The sequence below is a fragment of the Talpa occidentalis genome, unplaced genomic scaffold (genome assembly GCF_014898055.3).
Source record: "Talpa occidentalis isolate TD23 unplaced genomic scaffold, MPIMG_talOcc4v2.1 talOcc4.9, whole genome shotgun sequence".
NCBI lineage: Eukaryota > Metazoa > Chordata > Mammalia > Eulipotyphla > Talpidae > Talpa > Talpa occidentalis.
The window spans coordinates 115638065-115651876 of record NW_023605305.1 but is presented as its reverse complement, the minus strand read 5'-3'; the positions used below and the strand labels follow the sequence as shown (position 1 = coordinate 115651876).

Genomic DNA, 13812 nt, shown 5'->3' with positions numbered 1-13812 from the left:
TTTCCCAACGCCCTCTCACTTGCTGGCAAAGAAGGCCACCCAGGGGAAGCGGAGGTCGTGCGTGTCCACAAAGACATTCTGGACGAACAGGTTGGGGCTGCAACTGTGCTGCAGGTGTAAGGACAAGACCCGGTGAAAACCAGGGAAACAGAATCCGGCTTTGTGGGGTGAGGGCGGGAAGAGAACAAGGCCACTTGATCCTTCCCATCACAGGGAGGTTTTAAAAGCTGCCTCTGTAAGAGCCTTCGCGATCAGGAATTAGTGAGCAAAGAAAGAGGCAGAAACCGGAGGACCGAGGCGAGGGGGGGGCGGGGGGCTCACGTTGAGGTAGCGGCCCAGGTTGCCTTCGAGCTTGGCGTCGATGATGTAGCAAGACTCCTCGCCGTCGTAGAACTGGCGCGTGTTCTTGCGCACGGGCGCGCTCTCCCCCTTTTCCGCGGACGCCATGTTGGTTGACTTAATGGCAATCCCGTGGGTCGACTTCAGCGCGAAGCCTCGGGTTGACTTCACGGCCACCTGGCGCTTTGCTGGGCCTGGCCAGGAAGGAGAAACGGGTCAGGCCCCGTCCTCCAGACTGGACTTGGTCCCTCAGGTTTCCTCCCACCCAGGGCAGCTCAGGGACGCCGACCAGCTGGGGTTCGGCCAGATACCACCCCAGGTGGCTGCTTGTTCGCACAAGCTGAGACCGAGGATTCGAGACGGGAACTGGGCGAAGGAAAAGGAAGCGGGAGGAGAGGAGGAAGAGCGCGCACGCCGTGGCTGCGAGTCAGGGCATCCGAGGCGATGCTGCGAGTCTTAAGGGCCGGGCTTTCCCCTTCCCGAGCTTCCTCGTCCCCAGCTTTCCTACGGTTCCTTCCTACCACCCACAAGAGCCTCCCAGCCTACCAGACATGTTCTTCTTGTCCTCAAAGTCATCCCCCTCGGAGCCGGAGGAGATGGTCTGGATGTCATCGCTGTCCGCCGCGGCGGCGGAGGCCTGGCCGGCAGCGGGCTTGCGGCTGGTCCCGCTTTCCCCCTCGCTCTCGGTGCTGCTCGACAGCGTCAGGACATCCTGGGGGGCAGACGGCGAGGGAGGGGGTGTGTAAGTGGAGAGGGCCTCCGTGTCCCTGCCCTTACCCGCCGTCAGGCAGGAGGGGCGAGACTATGGCGCGAGAAGAGGTGCTGAAGGACAGTGAGGCGGGCGAGACCAAAGCAGCGAGACAGGAGAGATGGGACGAGGCGCAAACGTTCTCACTCGGACTCTCGTGAAACAGAGAGGTGGGCGAGGGCTCGAGGGGTGGCCACGTACATCAGGGTTGGCGTGAGCGGAGGCCAGCAGTCTTCGGCTCTGGTGCATGCTGGTCTTACTGGGTGGGCGGCGGAGTCCTTCAGTCTTCGCGGGGGAAGGATTGTAACCATAATTTCGGGAGCTTTCAGGAACACTGCTGGAGGGGAAGGATGTGGGGGTCAGGAGACTTTCTCAGGCTCCTTCTGAAGGCTTGGGGGGAGCAGACTTAGGTAAACAAGACACTTAAGGCCTCCCTGGTGGCGCAGCAGGTTGAGCGCAGTGCTGTGAAGCTGTCCGCAGCCTCTGCAGCACAAGTTCGATTCCTGGCTGGCCAGGGAGATTCCCACATGGCAGGGCAGACCTCCCCTGTCTCGCCGCTGCTCCCCTCAGCAGTGTCTGGTCCGTCTGCCTGTTCTGCTCCCGGCTCTGGTGAATTCTCTCACCCTCCCGCGCCTCTGGCCTGTACCCAGTTTTTGTATTAAAAAAAAAAAAACAACTTACAAACCCCCCCCAAAAAACGACAAGACACTTACAGTGACAGCTTGTTCCGGTCATCTGGGTCCTAGAAAAAAAGTGAAGGGTTAAATGTTTTCGGGGTCCTCGGTAACAAATCCGACAATTAAGAGTTCATCTCCAGGGACCTCCACGGACATCAGTGAGAGGTGTTCTAGGTGTGCTGTGTGTGGAGAACTTACCCTGCAACCTGAAAGCAACAATCACATTCTCACCAGTAATCCCCTGAAGGGGCCGTGATGCTGCCGTGAGGGGGCGCATGTGGCGTGTTCATGGCAGCCATGGGCAGAACCTCACAAGGACAAGGAGCCTCGAACACGGGACGTTTCAACATCATTAAAAATATATTTAAAATCGATTCTTGGCTTCTCTAACAGAACGATGTAGAAAACTCGAAACAGTACTCAATGAAAACACTCAAAAGCCTTTCACAATTGGAGTAATCGAGAAACCCTCCACCCCACAAGCAGGCTGCTTTCAAAATAATCTGGCTCTTTAAACACACAGGGTGTGCTGGGCCGAGGGGCGGATGCGCGGGCCAGGCCGCCGTGGGAGCAGACCACGGCACCCGAGCGTCACGAAAGCCACTGCTCACCTCTTTCTTGGCTGGCTTGATGTCAGCCTCGTCCTTGATGCCCACACCCGAGGTGGAAGCCTTTTCGGCCTCCCCTCGGCCGCCCCCGGCGCGGCCCTCCCCACCCTCGCTGGTCTTGAAGGAAGAGCGGCTGTCGGAGTCGGCAAAGCCACCCTCACTGACACTGTTGCAGCTCAGCCACGAGGCCACCTTGTTCTTAGGAGTCTCTTCAGAGGAAGGTGGATTGCAGCCGCCTCCAGGGGCTGATGGAGGGACGGGCGTGTGGGGGGGTCCGAGGTCTGGGGGGCGGGAGTCCTTGGAGGCCGTCTCAGAGAGCCCGTTCTCCTTCTGGCCCCGCGTCTGCCGCCGGGTGGCGTAGCTGCGCCACACGGAGCTGGTGCTGAAGTCCTCGTCCTTACAGAAGTTATCATCGGAGCTGTCATCGTTGGACTCCTCGGCGTCCTCCGTGCCACTGTTGCCGTCTTCCTGGTCCTTCAAGTCTACACCGCTGCTGTCAGAGGAACAGGGGGCGTCGCTTTCGTAGCCTTCCTTGAAGTTCTCCACACTCTCGATGTGGTCCAGATTGGCAAAGTACTCATCACCCATCTCCAGGCCTTCTTTGTCAGCAAAGTCATCTGTCAGGATTTTGCCTGGGAATGAAAATTAAATACCCTCTAGGGATGTGAAGCATTTTAGAAAGAATAAGGGTCATTTCTTCAACACCCCATCCGCCAGCAGAGTTGAAATGCCTCTCCCTGGCCTACACACCTCCTCCTCAGTGCCCTGAGAACAGGACGCTGACGGAAGCTTTTAGTCCCGGCCTTTCTGCCCTCCCACCCCTCCCCTTGACTCTGTTTACCGGAAGTCATCAGCCACGCGAGAGAGCCCTGGTGCAGTGACACAGGATTAAATCGACACACTGGACACTGTCCTATCATCTCTTCCCCGAAACAGCCTCATGTCCGGCTGCACCCGCCCCTTCTTGTTCCTGCCCCTGTGAAGCATTGATGTCCCTCCCTGGGGCCTCACTAGTTGTGTCATTTACGGAAGAAGATTCTGGCTGCCTCTTGCTCCTATGGCGAGCACTTCATACTTAGGGTCAACGCTCTCCTTCGCAGTCCTTTCACGTCATCACTGACCTGCGTAGATACAGACGAAGGATCCCTTGGCAATGTCATCCAGGCAGCGGATGCCCCAGCCCTTGTTCTGTGTCTTGAACAGCTGGAGCCGAACCTGCAGTCCGTGTTGAACCAACCGGTTGGTGCACATGCTGGGGTCACATTTGCAGCGCTTGTTACACTCATAGACTCTGGGAGGAGGTTAGAGCACAGTCAGCCACGACCGCACATGTCCACTCGGCGCACAGAACTGCGGTGGTTCTTCCGGTACCACCTGTTAGGTAGTGACCTACATGTGAAGATTTACTCACCTGTCTAAGCTTTGATTCATCTGGGAACACAGCCCAAGGAAATAATTCAGGGGGAGGCAGAGTAATTTATACAGGTGTCTACAGTGCCACAGTTACTAACAACAGTAAATACCAGAACACCTAACACCCAAAGAGAAGCCAAGGAAGCTAAGAGGTAAATACAGGTATTAAAGTAAGTACACAGGCCACATGCTAACTTGCAGAAATACATGCAAAAATTAAAACATTGTGCGAAAAACTGAAGCCAATACAACAGGTGCTGAAAGGGCGCAGAGTCGGGAGGAAAGTGTACTGAAGCTCAGGGTACTCTTTTATTGGTAAAATTGGTCTTCATTTCTTTTTGGAGGGTATAGCAATGCACCATTTCTTACAAAGATTCTCACAAAAATGAAAATAGCACCCCAAAAGGAAACCCCACGGCCAGCCTCCACTGGCAGAACTGAGGGCGCAGGCGGCGGGAAGTGTAGGAGTCTTGGCTCACGTGGGTCAGCAGGAAGGCAAGAGAAGGAAACTAACCTACAAGTGGCTGATGTTGCCTTAAGGAGGCTGCAAAGAACAGGGGTCCCTGAAGACCCAGCCACCCCTTCTAGAATGTTCCATGAGGCGCCTTTCCAAAGATCTTAAGCAGGCTCTCAGGCTTTGAGGACTCTGTGCTATGCCTGCCTTAGGAGTGAGCCTGTCAAGGGACACTCATAGCTGGGCCGATGAGGCAGTGCTGCCTGGGCCCGGTGTTCTGCTTCTAGTCCCCGGGAGCATTGATATGGAATGTGCTTTTACATAACTATGCAGAGATAGAAAATATAAAATCTGAGGGCCTGGGGGAAAAGGTGGAAGATGTTCTGAACCAGGGCAGTCTGGTTCTGGCGGAGATGCCAGAGCCAGGGCGGTCTGCTCAGGCCGACCTGAGCCCCTTTTGGCCCCATGGGCGTCCTGCTTCTCCTTGGTTTTCTCTCCTGGGTCGTCTTTCCCAGCTTCCGCGCTGCCTCTCTCGGCTGTTCCGAAGTTGGAACAGTTCTTGCAGCCACTGTCTCCCTCTCATCAGTCAGGAGGGTCTTCCTCACAGGCCACTGGCTGGTCAGAGGACACAGGCTGAAATGCGTTCATCAGGGTCACCTCTGTCCTCGCCTCCACACTTCCCGGGGGCGGCCCCCTCAGAAGTCGCCTGCATCGGGACCCCAGGTGCGTGAGGCAGGATTCTCAGGCTCTCACACAGGCGCCGCGTGGTCTGCTCCAGGCACTCGCCAGTGCCCTGGTTAGTCACACGGGACGGGCTGATGTGAAGTTTGAAACCTGGTCCAAAGCATGCAAAACAGCCGTGTGTGGAAGCTCCTTGGGGCTCCGTGTCCGGGGCCGACGCTGTTCCCACACCCAGCGTTGGGCAACAATACACATGGCGGTACCTCCACCAGCACCAGCACGGGCAGGCCGAGGCTCTTCACGGACGCACACACCCAGCATGCCCTTTATGTCAGGCCGAAGCAGCCTAACCAACCCCAGGGAGTCAGCCGCAGTGTTGTGATGGCCTCAGGCTGGAATGTCGCCATCTCCATGTACATGACTGGCTTGAAAAAGGCCTTTCATCAATATGACAGTTAACAGCACGATGTGTGCCTTCAGCAGTCCCAGTGTCCGCAGGTCCCCGAGTTCCCGGGGCGTGCTCTACATGTTTACGAAAGGGACGTGGTCATGGCCTGGTCTGGGGTAGAGAAGGCCTCTCCCATGCCATCGCCACGGCTAGTATGTTGATACACAGCGTCCCCTGGGGACAACGAGCAGTTCCAGGAGAGCCAGGACGGTCTTGCTGATGTAAGGACTCTGTGGCACTGTGAGGCCTGTGCCCAGTCACAGCGATGTCCTTCACTTGCCTGTTAAGTCTTCCGGCTCTTGCCACAGAGCTACTGGGAGGTAACTGACAACCCAAACAGGCCAGCAAGCCCTGGACCATCCTCACCGAAGCGCTCACCTGTTGGCTGCAGGCAGGCATGTGACTGGGCGGGTGGCGCACACTGCTTTCACGTGGTTACCACTTGGGCATCTTTGTAACAGCAACAGATTTCTATGGTTCTGTCGAGATGGCACTTAACTGTGGTAGTCAACTGTGAGTCATGCGGATCTGAGGAGGCTTCGCCTGGTGGCCTTGTCCCTAACAGTTAATTCCCAACATCCTCATCGTGGAAGTAACAGACCCTCCTCTGGGAGCCGAGTCTGTGCCATCTCGCGCACCTCAGGTTTCAGGTTTTTTAAATCAGTGAATGTTGGCCTCCTTTATGGCACAAGGGGTTAAGCACCGCACTATGAAGCAATCCACAGCCTCTGCAGCAGGAGTTCAATCCCTGGCCAGCCAGGAAGCAACCCACATGGCATGGCAGACCTCTCCTGTCTCCCCGCTGCTCCCCTCCGCAGTGTATTTCAGTCAGTCTGCCTGTTCTGCTCCCCACTCGGTCTCTGGTGAATCCTCTCACCCCTCCTACCCCCGCATCTCCGGCCTGTACCCCAGCTCTTGTATGCATAAGTAAATCTTTAAAAAAAAAAATCAGTGAACATTTATCAAATTCCCGGTGCTGTGCCAGACACCAGGGACACAGTGAAAAGGGTCCTCCTCTTACTCTCTAGGAGTTTAACGTTTTATCTATTTTGAGAATTTAACGCCTATTTTTAAAATAAACTATTAAGGTTGATCAGAGCTCTAGCAAATATGAGCATTAAAAGAAAACAAGAGTTACGCCAAGAAACAAATCTTTTCGGGTACCCTTGCTTCAGGCTCTATCTGCTTTGCTCAGTGCTGGAATTTCACGCATTTTCTTGGCATGTAAATGCAAGGGAAGTATTTGCTGCTGGAAAGAGGACGACAGTGCACTCGGTGGCTGATGATGTTAGTAATGTCCCTCTGGACAAAGCGGAGTGCAACGGTTATTTGCTGAACATACACTTTGGTTCTGGGTTATGTAAACGGTACATTTTCTTATTCTAGCCTCCAGCCAAGCCTGGAAGGCCACTTTCAAACTTTAAGAAAGCCATGAAAGCACAGCATGTCCAGGGAAAAGCAGGCGACACTCAGCTCTCCAGGAACACTCACACATGAGCTTCCTATGGAGTCAGCACCATCTTCGGGCCCTTAAATGTTTACTAGATCCCTGAAAGCCCCCTGGGGATGGGCCGGCGAGGAATACTCATATCCTCTGAGAAAACATGATCAGCTTGGAAGGGACAGGGACAGAATTTGACCTCAGGTCTAACCATGACCACACAAAACCTTCAGAGAGGCGACACCACGCAGCTCTCATCCACACACAGTCTGCTGGAGTGGCTGCTGCGTGCCACACTCCTGCGTAACGTAGCTTTTGCTCATCTGATGGCGAGCAAGACAGACAAGATCCCCGCCCTCGTGGAGCTTACGGTCTAATGGAGAAGTGAAGGAAACAAGTCAGTAAACGCATGACAGCCGTCACAGGCTCCCTAAGGGCAGCAACAGGCGCAGTGAGTGAGGACTAAAGGGGTGAAAATGGCTGAGTTTCGGAGTGACGGGGAAGGTTTCTCGGAGGAGGCGGGCCTGAACCCGAGAAGCCAAGGTTCGAGAAGACCACGAAGCAAAGACCAGCTGAAAGAAGCCAGCACCTGGAGAGGGGCGGCAGCCCCGGAGCAGGTCCAGAGCTGAAGAACATCGACGCGGGAACAGCGGTGCAGGGAGACCGGAAGGGCGCGGACAGCGCAGCGTCCCGCGACCCGGAGTGGGTGGTTAGCAGATGACCCAAAGGTCAGCGGGGAGCTATTTGAAAATATTCTCGTGAAACATTTCGACTGCAAAAAGTTGTAAGAAACATTCACGTAGCTACTCAGAAACACCAAATCTGAATGTTCCAAGATTCAAATTTCTTGTTTGCATTAAAGCAAAAACGACAGTGACACAACCTAAGCTAGTGCTGTCTTTCCTTTGCTTCATTTCCAACGTGGATTCAGCTCCAATTCATTCCCTGATTTTCCCGGTCGCCTCAATCTCCTCTGAAGAGACTGAAAAACCCACAAAAACAAAGACAACCAAACCCATGAGGTTTCTACTGACCCTGTGCTCCTGAAGAAGCCGCTCCCGCAGGCAGACCCAGCTCCCGGGCTGGCCTCTGAGCGCCGCCCTGCGCCTCGCTGCAGTCTCGGATCCCCCTGGTCCTCGCTCCCTGATCAGTAAACCTTCCTCTCTCGGCTTTTTCTCTCGTTTTGGGTAAACATCTCCAGTAACTTACTGAGAAGGGAGTAATGGAACATTCGGATGTGTTTTATGTCTAAACTACGCATTAGTCTACTCGAACACTTACCTTCGGGTTTATGTGGGTTTAGAACTCCAGGTTAGAAACAGTTTCCCCTCGCGATTCTGGATCGATTCCTCCATTGCCATCACACATCCAAGGTTATGGTGAGAAGGCCAGGGTATTTATTTTTTTGTGGTCTGTTTCTCTTCTCTAGCAGCTTTCAGGATTTTGTCTTTTCAGTGTCCGTGGACACAATGGTTACATTTTATCACCAGATACTTTAGAGGGGATCTGTTTTCACCTGTTATGTGGGACCTGAGCGACCCTTGCAATCTGGAAACACAGATGCTTCAAGCACCAGGGAATTTCTGAGTTATCTAACTGTACTTTTCGCCTCCCTCCTCTGCTTCCTCTGCTAATCACCATGTGTTCATTATGAACAATGAACTTACTCACATTTTCATAGAAACCAATTTACCGTGTCGCGTGTCACTCTCGTTCCGTCCTCCTCTCGCCCGACCCTGTCCCCGTCAATCTCACATGCTGGCCCCAAAGCCTCAGCTCAAGCTCTAAACGTTGGAAACCTGGGGTTCACGTCCGTGCCCCTTTCTCTCCTCTATCAGTAGTCTCTAGGGGAGACAGGCTTTTACTACCCGCGCTCACGCGTCCCAGTTCTTTATGTCCAACCTTGCACTCCTCTCCAGAAACCTCACTGTTCTCTTGGCAGTTCTGCGTGGACTGCCTCAGAGCATCTCAAATTTAAAGAGGCTGAGAATTTTACTCAGACCTACAGCTCCTATGGTATTTCACTTCAACAACTTCCACTAAATTGCAAGTGTAAAATTTACAAGCTGTCCTTGATTTTGCTCCCCACACTCTACAATCTACCATGTTCTGTAGCTCCACCGCCAAATGCAGCCCCCCTGTATTCTTTTATCCCCACTGCTCCCTCCATTCTCCCGCAAGCCCGAGAATGCACCAGCTCTCATCCATTTATGTTCCTGTAATTATCTACTAATTGGCCTTCTAAGTTTGACTTTTGCTGACCCGAGGGCCTGTTGTCCCTACAGAAGCTAAAGTATCTCCAAAAGGCAGATCATAAGTCCTTTAACTGTCAACATTCTCTAGCAGCTTAGCACACCATACATTTGATTCTAATTTTTATTTTCATTAACAGAGTCTTACATCATCAGACCCCTGCCTATTCCTCCTCTCTGAATACCTCTCACTTGCCAGACTAAAACCAAAATCTGTTAGGATACATGCACATCACTTACATACCTGTAAAATTAAGATAATCTATTCATACAAAAGAAAATTGCTAGATTTTCTCTTTTCATTTCAGGAAAGCCCAAGGAAGAAGCATGTGCTAGAAACTAGTAAATAAGATTAAATTGCTAAACATGTCCAGTTCAGCTTTTCAATGTTTGCTTCCAATTTTCAGAATTCGGATGGCTCCTCAGAGCAAAGGGAAACAGTGCATGCCCGCGGGTCTCTGGTGCTCCACCTCCCCTGGTGACTTACCCTGTGGGCAGACACTCCTCCAGTCTCTTGTACTGGTAGCCAGAGTTAGGGTTAACCTGGCCACCTGGTGTGCAGGCCGTCGCCTGGACAGTCAGCTGGTGGCAGGCACACTTGGACCTGCGTGAGAGAGAAGGGCGACAGCTAGAGCTGGGAGGCTTCTGGCAGCGGCGAGAAGCACTAACGAAAAGGGTGAGAAAAGGCAGTGCAATCTTTTTCTCCTCTCATGCAACGAGAAAGGAAAAGACATCGAGTAAGAACATGACAGGGACAGAATGAGGTAGACAGAGGATGCAAGTGGCACCTGAAAGCATGGCAGAGGGAAGCAAAGGAAAAGGATGCTCGGAGAGAAGGAAACAGGCAACACGGGCACAGCCCCGCAGGGTGGCCAGAGCCAACCCGGGCCGCTCCATCTCCCGGCTTTCACGGCGGCTGGAGGGCAGGAGCTCCGGGTGAGGTGGGAGGAGAAGGGGGAGGGTGAAGGAGGAAAGGTGTGCAGACAGAAGGCAAATGAGGAGGAAAGAAAGGCAACCATAATAACCTCGGCTGTACGGTTAGCAATTCCAACTCACTTGTCCCGGCATCCATCCTTGCAGTCACAGCCAACCAGAAATTCAGGGCCCGTGTTAATGAAAACACCCTTGCCCGGGATTCGCTCCTTGCTATAGGCCACCTGGGGTGGAGGGGTTGTGTCAATTTCATTGACACAGGATAAGGGAACATCTTCCTTTCCACAGGTGATGTCCAAAATGTAGTAAAAAGGCTTATAGGGCTGAAACTTCCGGTCCACAAGAACATATGGATCCAAACAGAACATCTCCAGGAAAAGGAAGTCACAGCCAGTCTCAAAAAGGTAACGTTCGATCTCCTGCATTGTCCGAAGGCAGAGGCCACAGGGCGTCTTATAGATAACGTGAAAGCCCATCTTTCGGTTAACTCGGCGCCGCGCTGTCATCCGCCGGAAGTCGTACAGTAGCGGCACCAGCAAAGGGTTTTTGCCGCGGTACTGGTCATTTCTCATCGGCCTGATCCGAGACAGACAAGTATAGCTGCAGACATGAGGTAAGTAGAAAAGCTTTTCCATGGGTGCTCGGTAGGAGGGCTCTGCTGGCGCCCTCTCCAGCATGCCATGGAAGGCTGGGGGGGCCGGGGGGGCTTGAGGGACTTGGGGGGCCGGAGGTGCTGGGGGTGCTGTGGCTGAAGTTGTTGAGCCTACAGGTGACCTGCAGATGAGATGCAAGATGTCAGATGAGAAGGCAACTGGATTTCTGTCATGTAACTACCCTTTCAGCTGGCCAAGCCTCTTTTCGAATCTGTCAAATAGCTGCATGTGCTCTTGAAGCTAATGTAACACAAGAATGTTAGATCTTCCCCTGCCCTACCAAATTTGGACAATTAAATGCCTTGGTTACTCTGCATCGACTGATATTATCTCTTTTTTCCCACAATGCACTTTTTCCAAAAGTTTTTTGCCTGTGAATTATGGAAATGAGTCTACTAACACTTTTTAATCCTTCTACATGTCCTACAAATGCCCTCACTAAGTCCCACAATTCAAGGAAAGAGGATGCAGTGTTTCTTCTCCATTGTACCAATGATGACACCACATTCCATGAGCAGTTTTAACAAATGACCTTCTGGCAATTTCTTATTTCTAGGTATCGGTCTCTTATTCAATTATTTCTATGTTCTCTTTTTTGCAAACTTCCAAGGTCCATTCTTTGCAAGTTCCAAGCTCCTTACCACCATAGCCATAACTAAGTCCCTTGGAGCCAACCCCCGCGGAGCGCCTGGGATTTTCTCACCGATACGCCTGGTTGACCACAGGCTTCCCACCAGGGACACTTTCACTGAGTGCAGGGGACGTAGGGGAGGAGTGACCAGAGCCCACGGATCCTGGCCGGAAGGAGGTGCTCTTTTTGGCCACCTGCTTCCGTGACTGGGCAAGCTGGCTTTCCAAGCTCCTGTGAGATGAGAGATCCTATAGTAAGGGATAAAGAAAATACAACACAAAAGGAAACTGGCAAAAAGAAGAAATAGCACTCACTCATTGTCACCTGCCTGGGGTGACAGAGGTGGGGCAGGTGGGGTAGGCTGGGTGGGTGGGACGGGTGGGGCTGTGGGCTGGGGGGGCTCCATAGGCTTGAACTGGGTTCCAGTACTTGTCAGATCCTGGGTATACTGGACCACAGGCCCTTTGCTCCTCACAGCACCTATAGGAAAAAAGGAAATTGGCCGGAAGATGACAGTTGTATCGCTTATAGTCACATGATCCTCAATTTGTATGTTATAATTATGTATTACAAAAAAGCAGCAATGAAAACATTTTGAGAAAGTACTAAGATGACAATCACCATCATTCATGCCAATGAGTGTGAATACTGGAATACACTGGCTTTGATTTTAATAAGACTTTAACTTCTTGCCTCAAATGACTTAAGAATTATGGTAGACTTTGGTGCAAATTTACAAAAATGGGTTCTTTGATCAGCTCACATAGTTAGGAAAAAAAATCAGCCAGAATCTCTGCTAGAAACATTTAAAAAGAAAAACAGATTGGGCTTTTGAAAAAAGTGATCACAGCTACCACAGGAAGCTGGCAATCCTCACGAGGATAAAAGAGGTGACTACTACAATCACTCCCCCTACCCTGAGCCAGGTGTTTTCAGATTTTTATGTGAGTGTTTAGAACCAATGAGAACTTTCGCACGTGGAGTCAGCACCACGACTCTATCACCACCTCTGCCAACAACTCAGGGCACGCGTCCTGTTTCCAGTGAGTCCTGGCAACAAAGGACAGCCGCGTGTTTAATCTCCTTTGCTGGTTGCCCATGTCTTCCCTCCCCAGGGCATCTGTCAGAACATACCCATATTTGGACGCGTCCTGAGCTGTCCCCCTTGCTTCTTCTCCAGGGCAGAGGCTGAAGACGTCTTCATGCTGAACATGGGTTCCAGCCGGGTAGAGCCCCGATAGATCCACTCACACCTCTTGTCATCCTGGGGGGTTGGGAGGGAGGGAGAGTGGGGACAGACGGGTCACAGGCTAGGCTCTAGCTCGCCTTCATGTGTCTCCTAGGGACACGTCGCCCTGATTTCCCCAGCTGGTCAGTAAGCTGATGTGCCTGGCTCCGGGACAGGTATTGGGAATATAAAGGAGAAAACACATATTCTTTTTTGGCTTTTTTTAAAAAAGGAGATAATTTCTTTTTTTTTTTTTAAGATTGATTGATTTATTTATACAAGCACTGGGTACAGTCAGAAGCGCAGGAGGGTGAGAGAATTCACCAGAGCCAGAGCAGGGAGCAGAGCAGGCAGAAGGACCAAAGTACACTGCTGAGGGGAGCAGCGGGTGGCAGGAGAGGTCTGCGCGCCATGCGGGACCCTCCTCCGGTGGCCGGGGAGCAGCCGGGGATCGAACTTGGTGCTGCAGAGGCTGCGGGGAGCTTCGCAACCCAGTGCTCTACCGCTGCGCCACCGGGGAGGCCCAGAAAGCACATATTCTTTAAGAAATCCCAGGAAAGACCAACGTTTACACGGAGTGTAAGAAGTGTGAAAAGGATCACAAGACTTAGGCACAAAGGGCTGAGGTAGCTCAGAGAAGAAACAATTCTGATAAGAGGATGGGAAGGGAGAAAAGGGCAGGCACAGAAGCTCTAACAGCGAAACTGGGCCATGAAACATCAAGGCCTCTGATTCCTCGGTCCCACTCCTTGTCCCATCACACTAGCCAAGCCCTGACCTGGACAGACAGCAGGGGCTGCCTTCTCCGTGCCCATGTGCGGTGTGAGTACGTCCCCAGAGAAGAGAAACCAACCATGCAGATCAGTGTCACGAGTAAGCCCAGGAATTTTATTTTTAACACTCATTATGAAACAAAAAAGTCAAACCTGCCCCGCACACCTAGAACAGACAGCGGGATAAGAAAGAGTAAAGCCACGAAGCAGCCACAAAGTCATCCTCATTCTGCCTCCTCCTCCCCACCACCCATCCGAGGGCTGCCTCTGCCGTGCCAGCGGAGAGCCATACCAGGAAGAGGATCCTGACGAGGCTGCCGTCCACCTCCTCGACGCGGGACTTCCACCACGTGCCCTCCCACTCGGTCTTGATGAGCTGGCCGCTCTTGAGCAGCACCATGGGGCGGTTGGGGTAGGCGGTGATGTACTCCTCGATGAAGTCTCGGCAGGAGATATCCTCTATGTCCTCCCAGGTCTTCTTCACTGTCCCAAGGAAGAAGGGGGGCTGAGGGAGGGCAGGCAGGGCGCGTCCT

General features: G+C 52.7%; 1 protein-coding gene across 5 annotated transcripts in view; it reads right to left on the bottom strand.

Moving 5' to 3' along the window:
- The window catches only part of SETDB1 (SET domain bifurcated histone lysine methyltransferase 1), a 30774-nt gene that overhangs the window by 1792 nt on the left and 15170 nt on the right, over nucleotides 1–13812 (bottom strand). For 3 of the 5 annotated variants that reach the window (XM_037501253.2, XM_037501252.2, XM_037501254.2), the window contains exons 9-21: nucleotides 13572–13762; nucleotides 12413–12542; nucleotides 11593–11758; nucleotides 11351–11509; nucleotides 10118–10768; nucleotides 9549–9665; nucleotides 3494–3663; nucleotides 2376–3004; nucleotides 1801–1829; nucleotides 1289–1424; nucleotides 886–1051; nucleotides 322–533; nucleotides 20–108 (exon numbers count right to left, since the gene is read on the bottom strand). In XM_037501253.2, coding sequence (XP_037357150.1) covers nucleotides 20–108; nucleotides 322–533; nucleotides 886–1051; nucleotides 1289–1424; nucleotides 1801–1829; nucleotides 2376–3004; nucleotides 3494–3663; nucleotides 9549–9665; nucleotides 10118–10768; nucleotides 11351–11509; nucleotides 11593–11758; nucleotides 12413–12542; nucleotides 13572–13762 — 2845 coding nt within the window. The remainder of the gene's footprint in view (nucleotides 1–19; nucleotides 109–321; nucleotides 534–885; nucleotides 1052–1288; nucleotides 1425–1800; nucleotides 1830–2375; nucleotides 3005–3493; nucleotides 3664–9548; nucleotides 9666–10117; nucleotides 10769–11350; nucleotides 11510–11592; nucleotides 11759–12412; nucleotides 12543–13571; nucleotides 13763–13812) is intronic. The other 2 variants (XM_037501256.2, XM_037501255.2) reach the window with 1 other exon arrangement.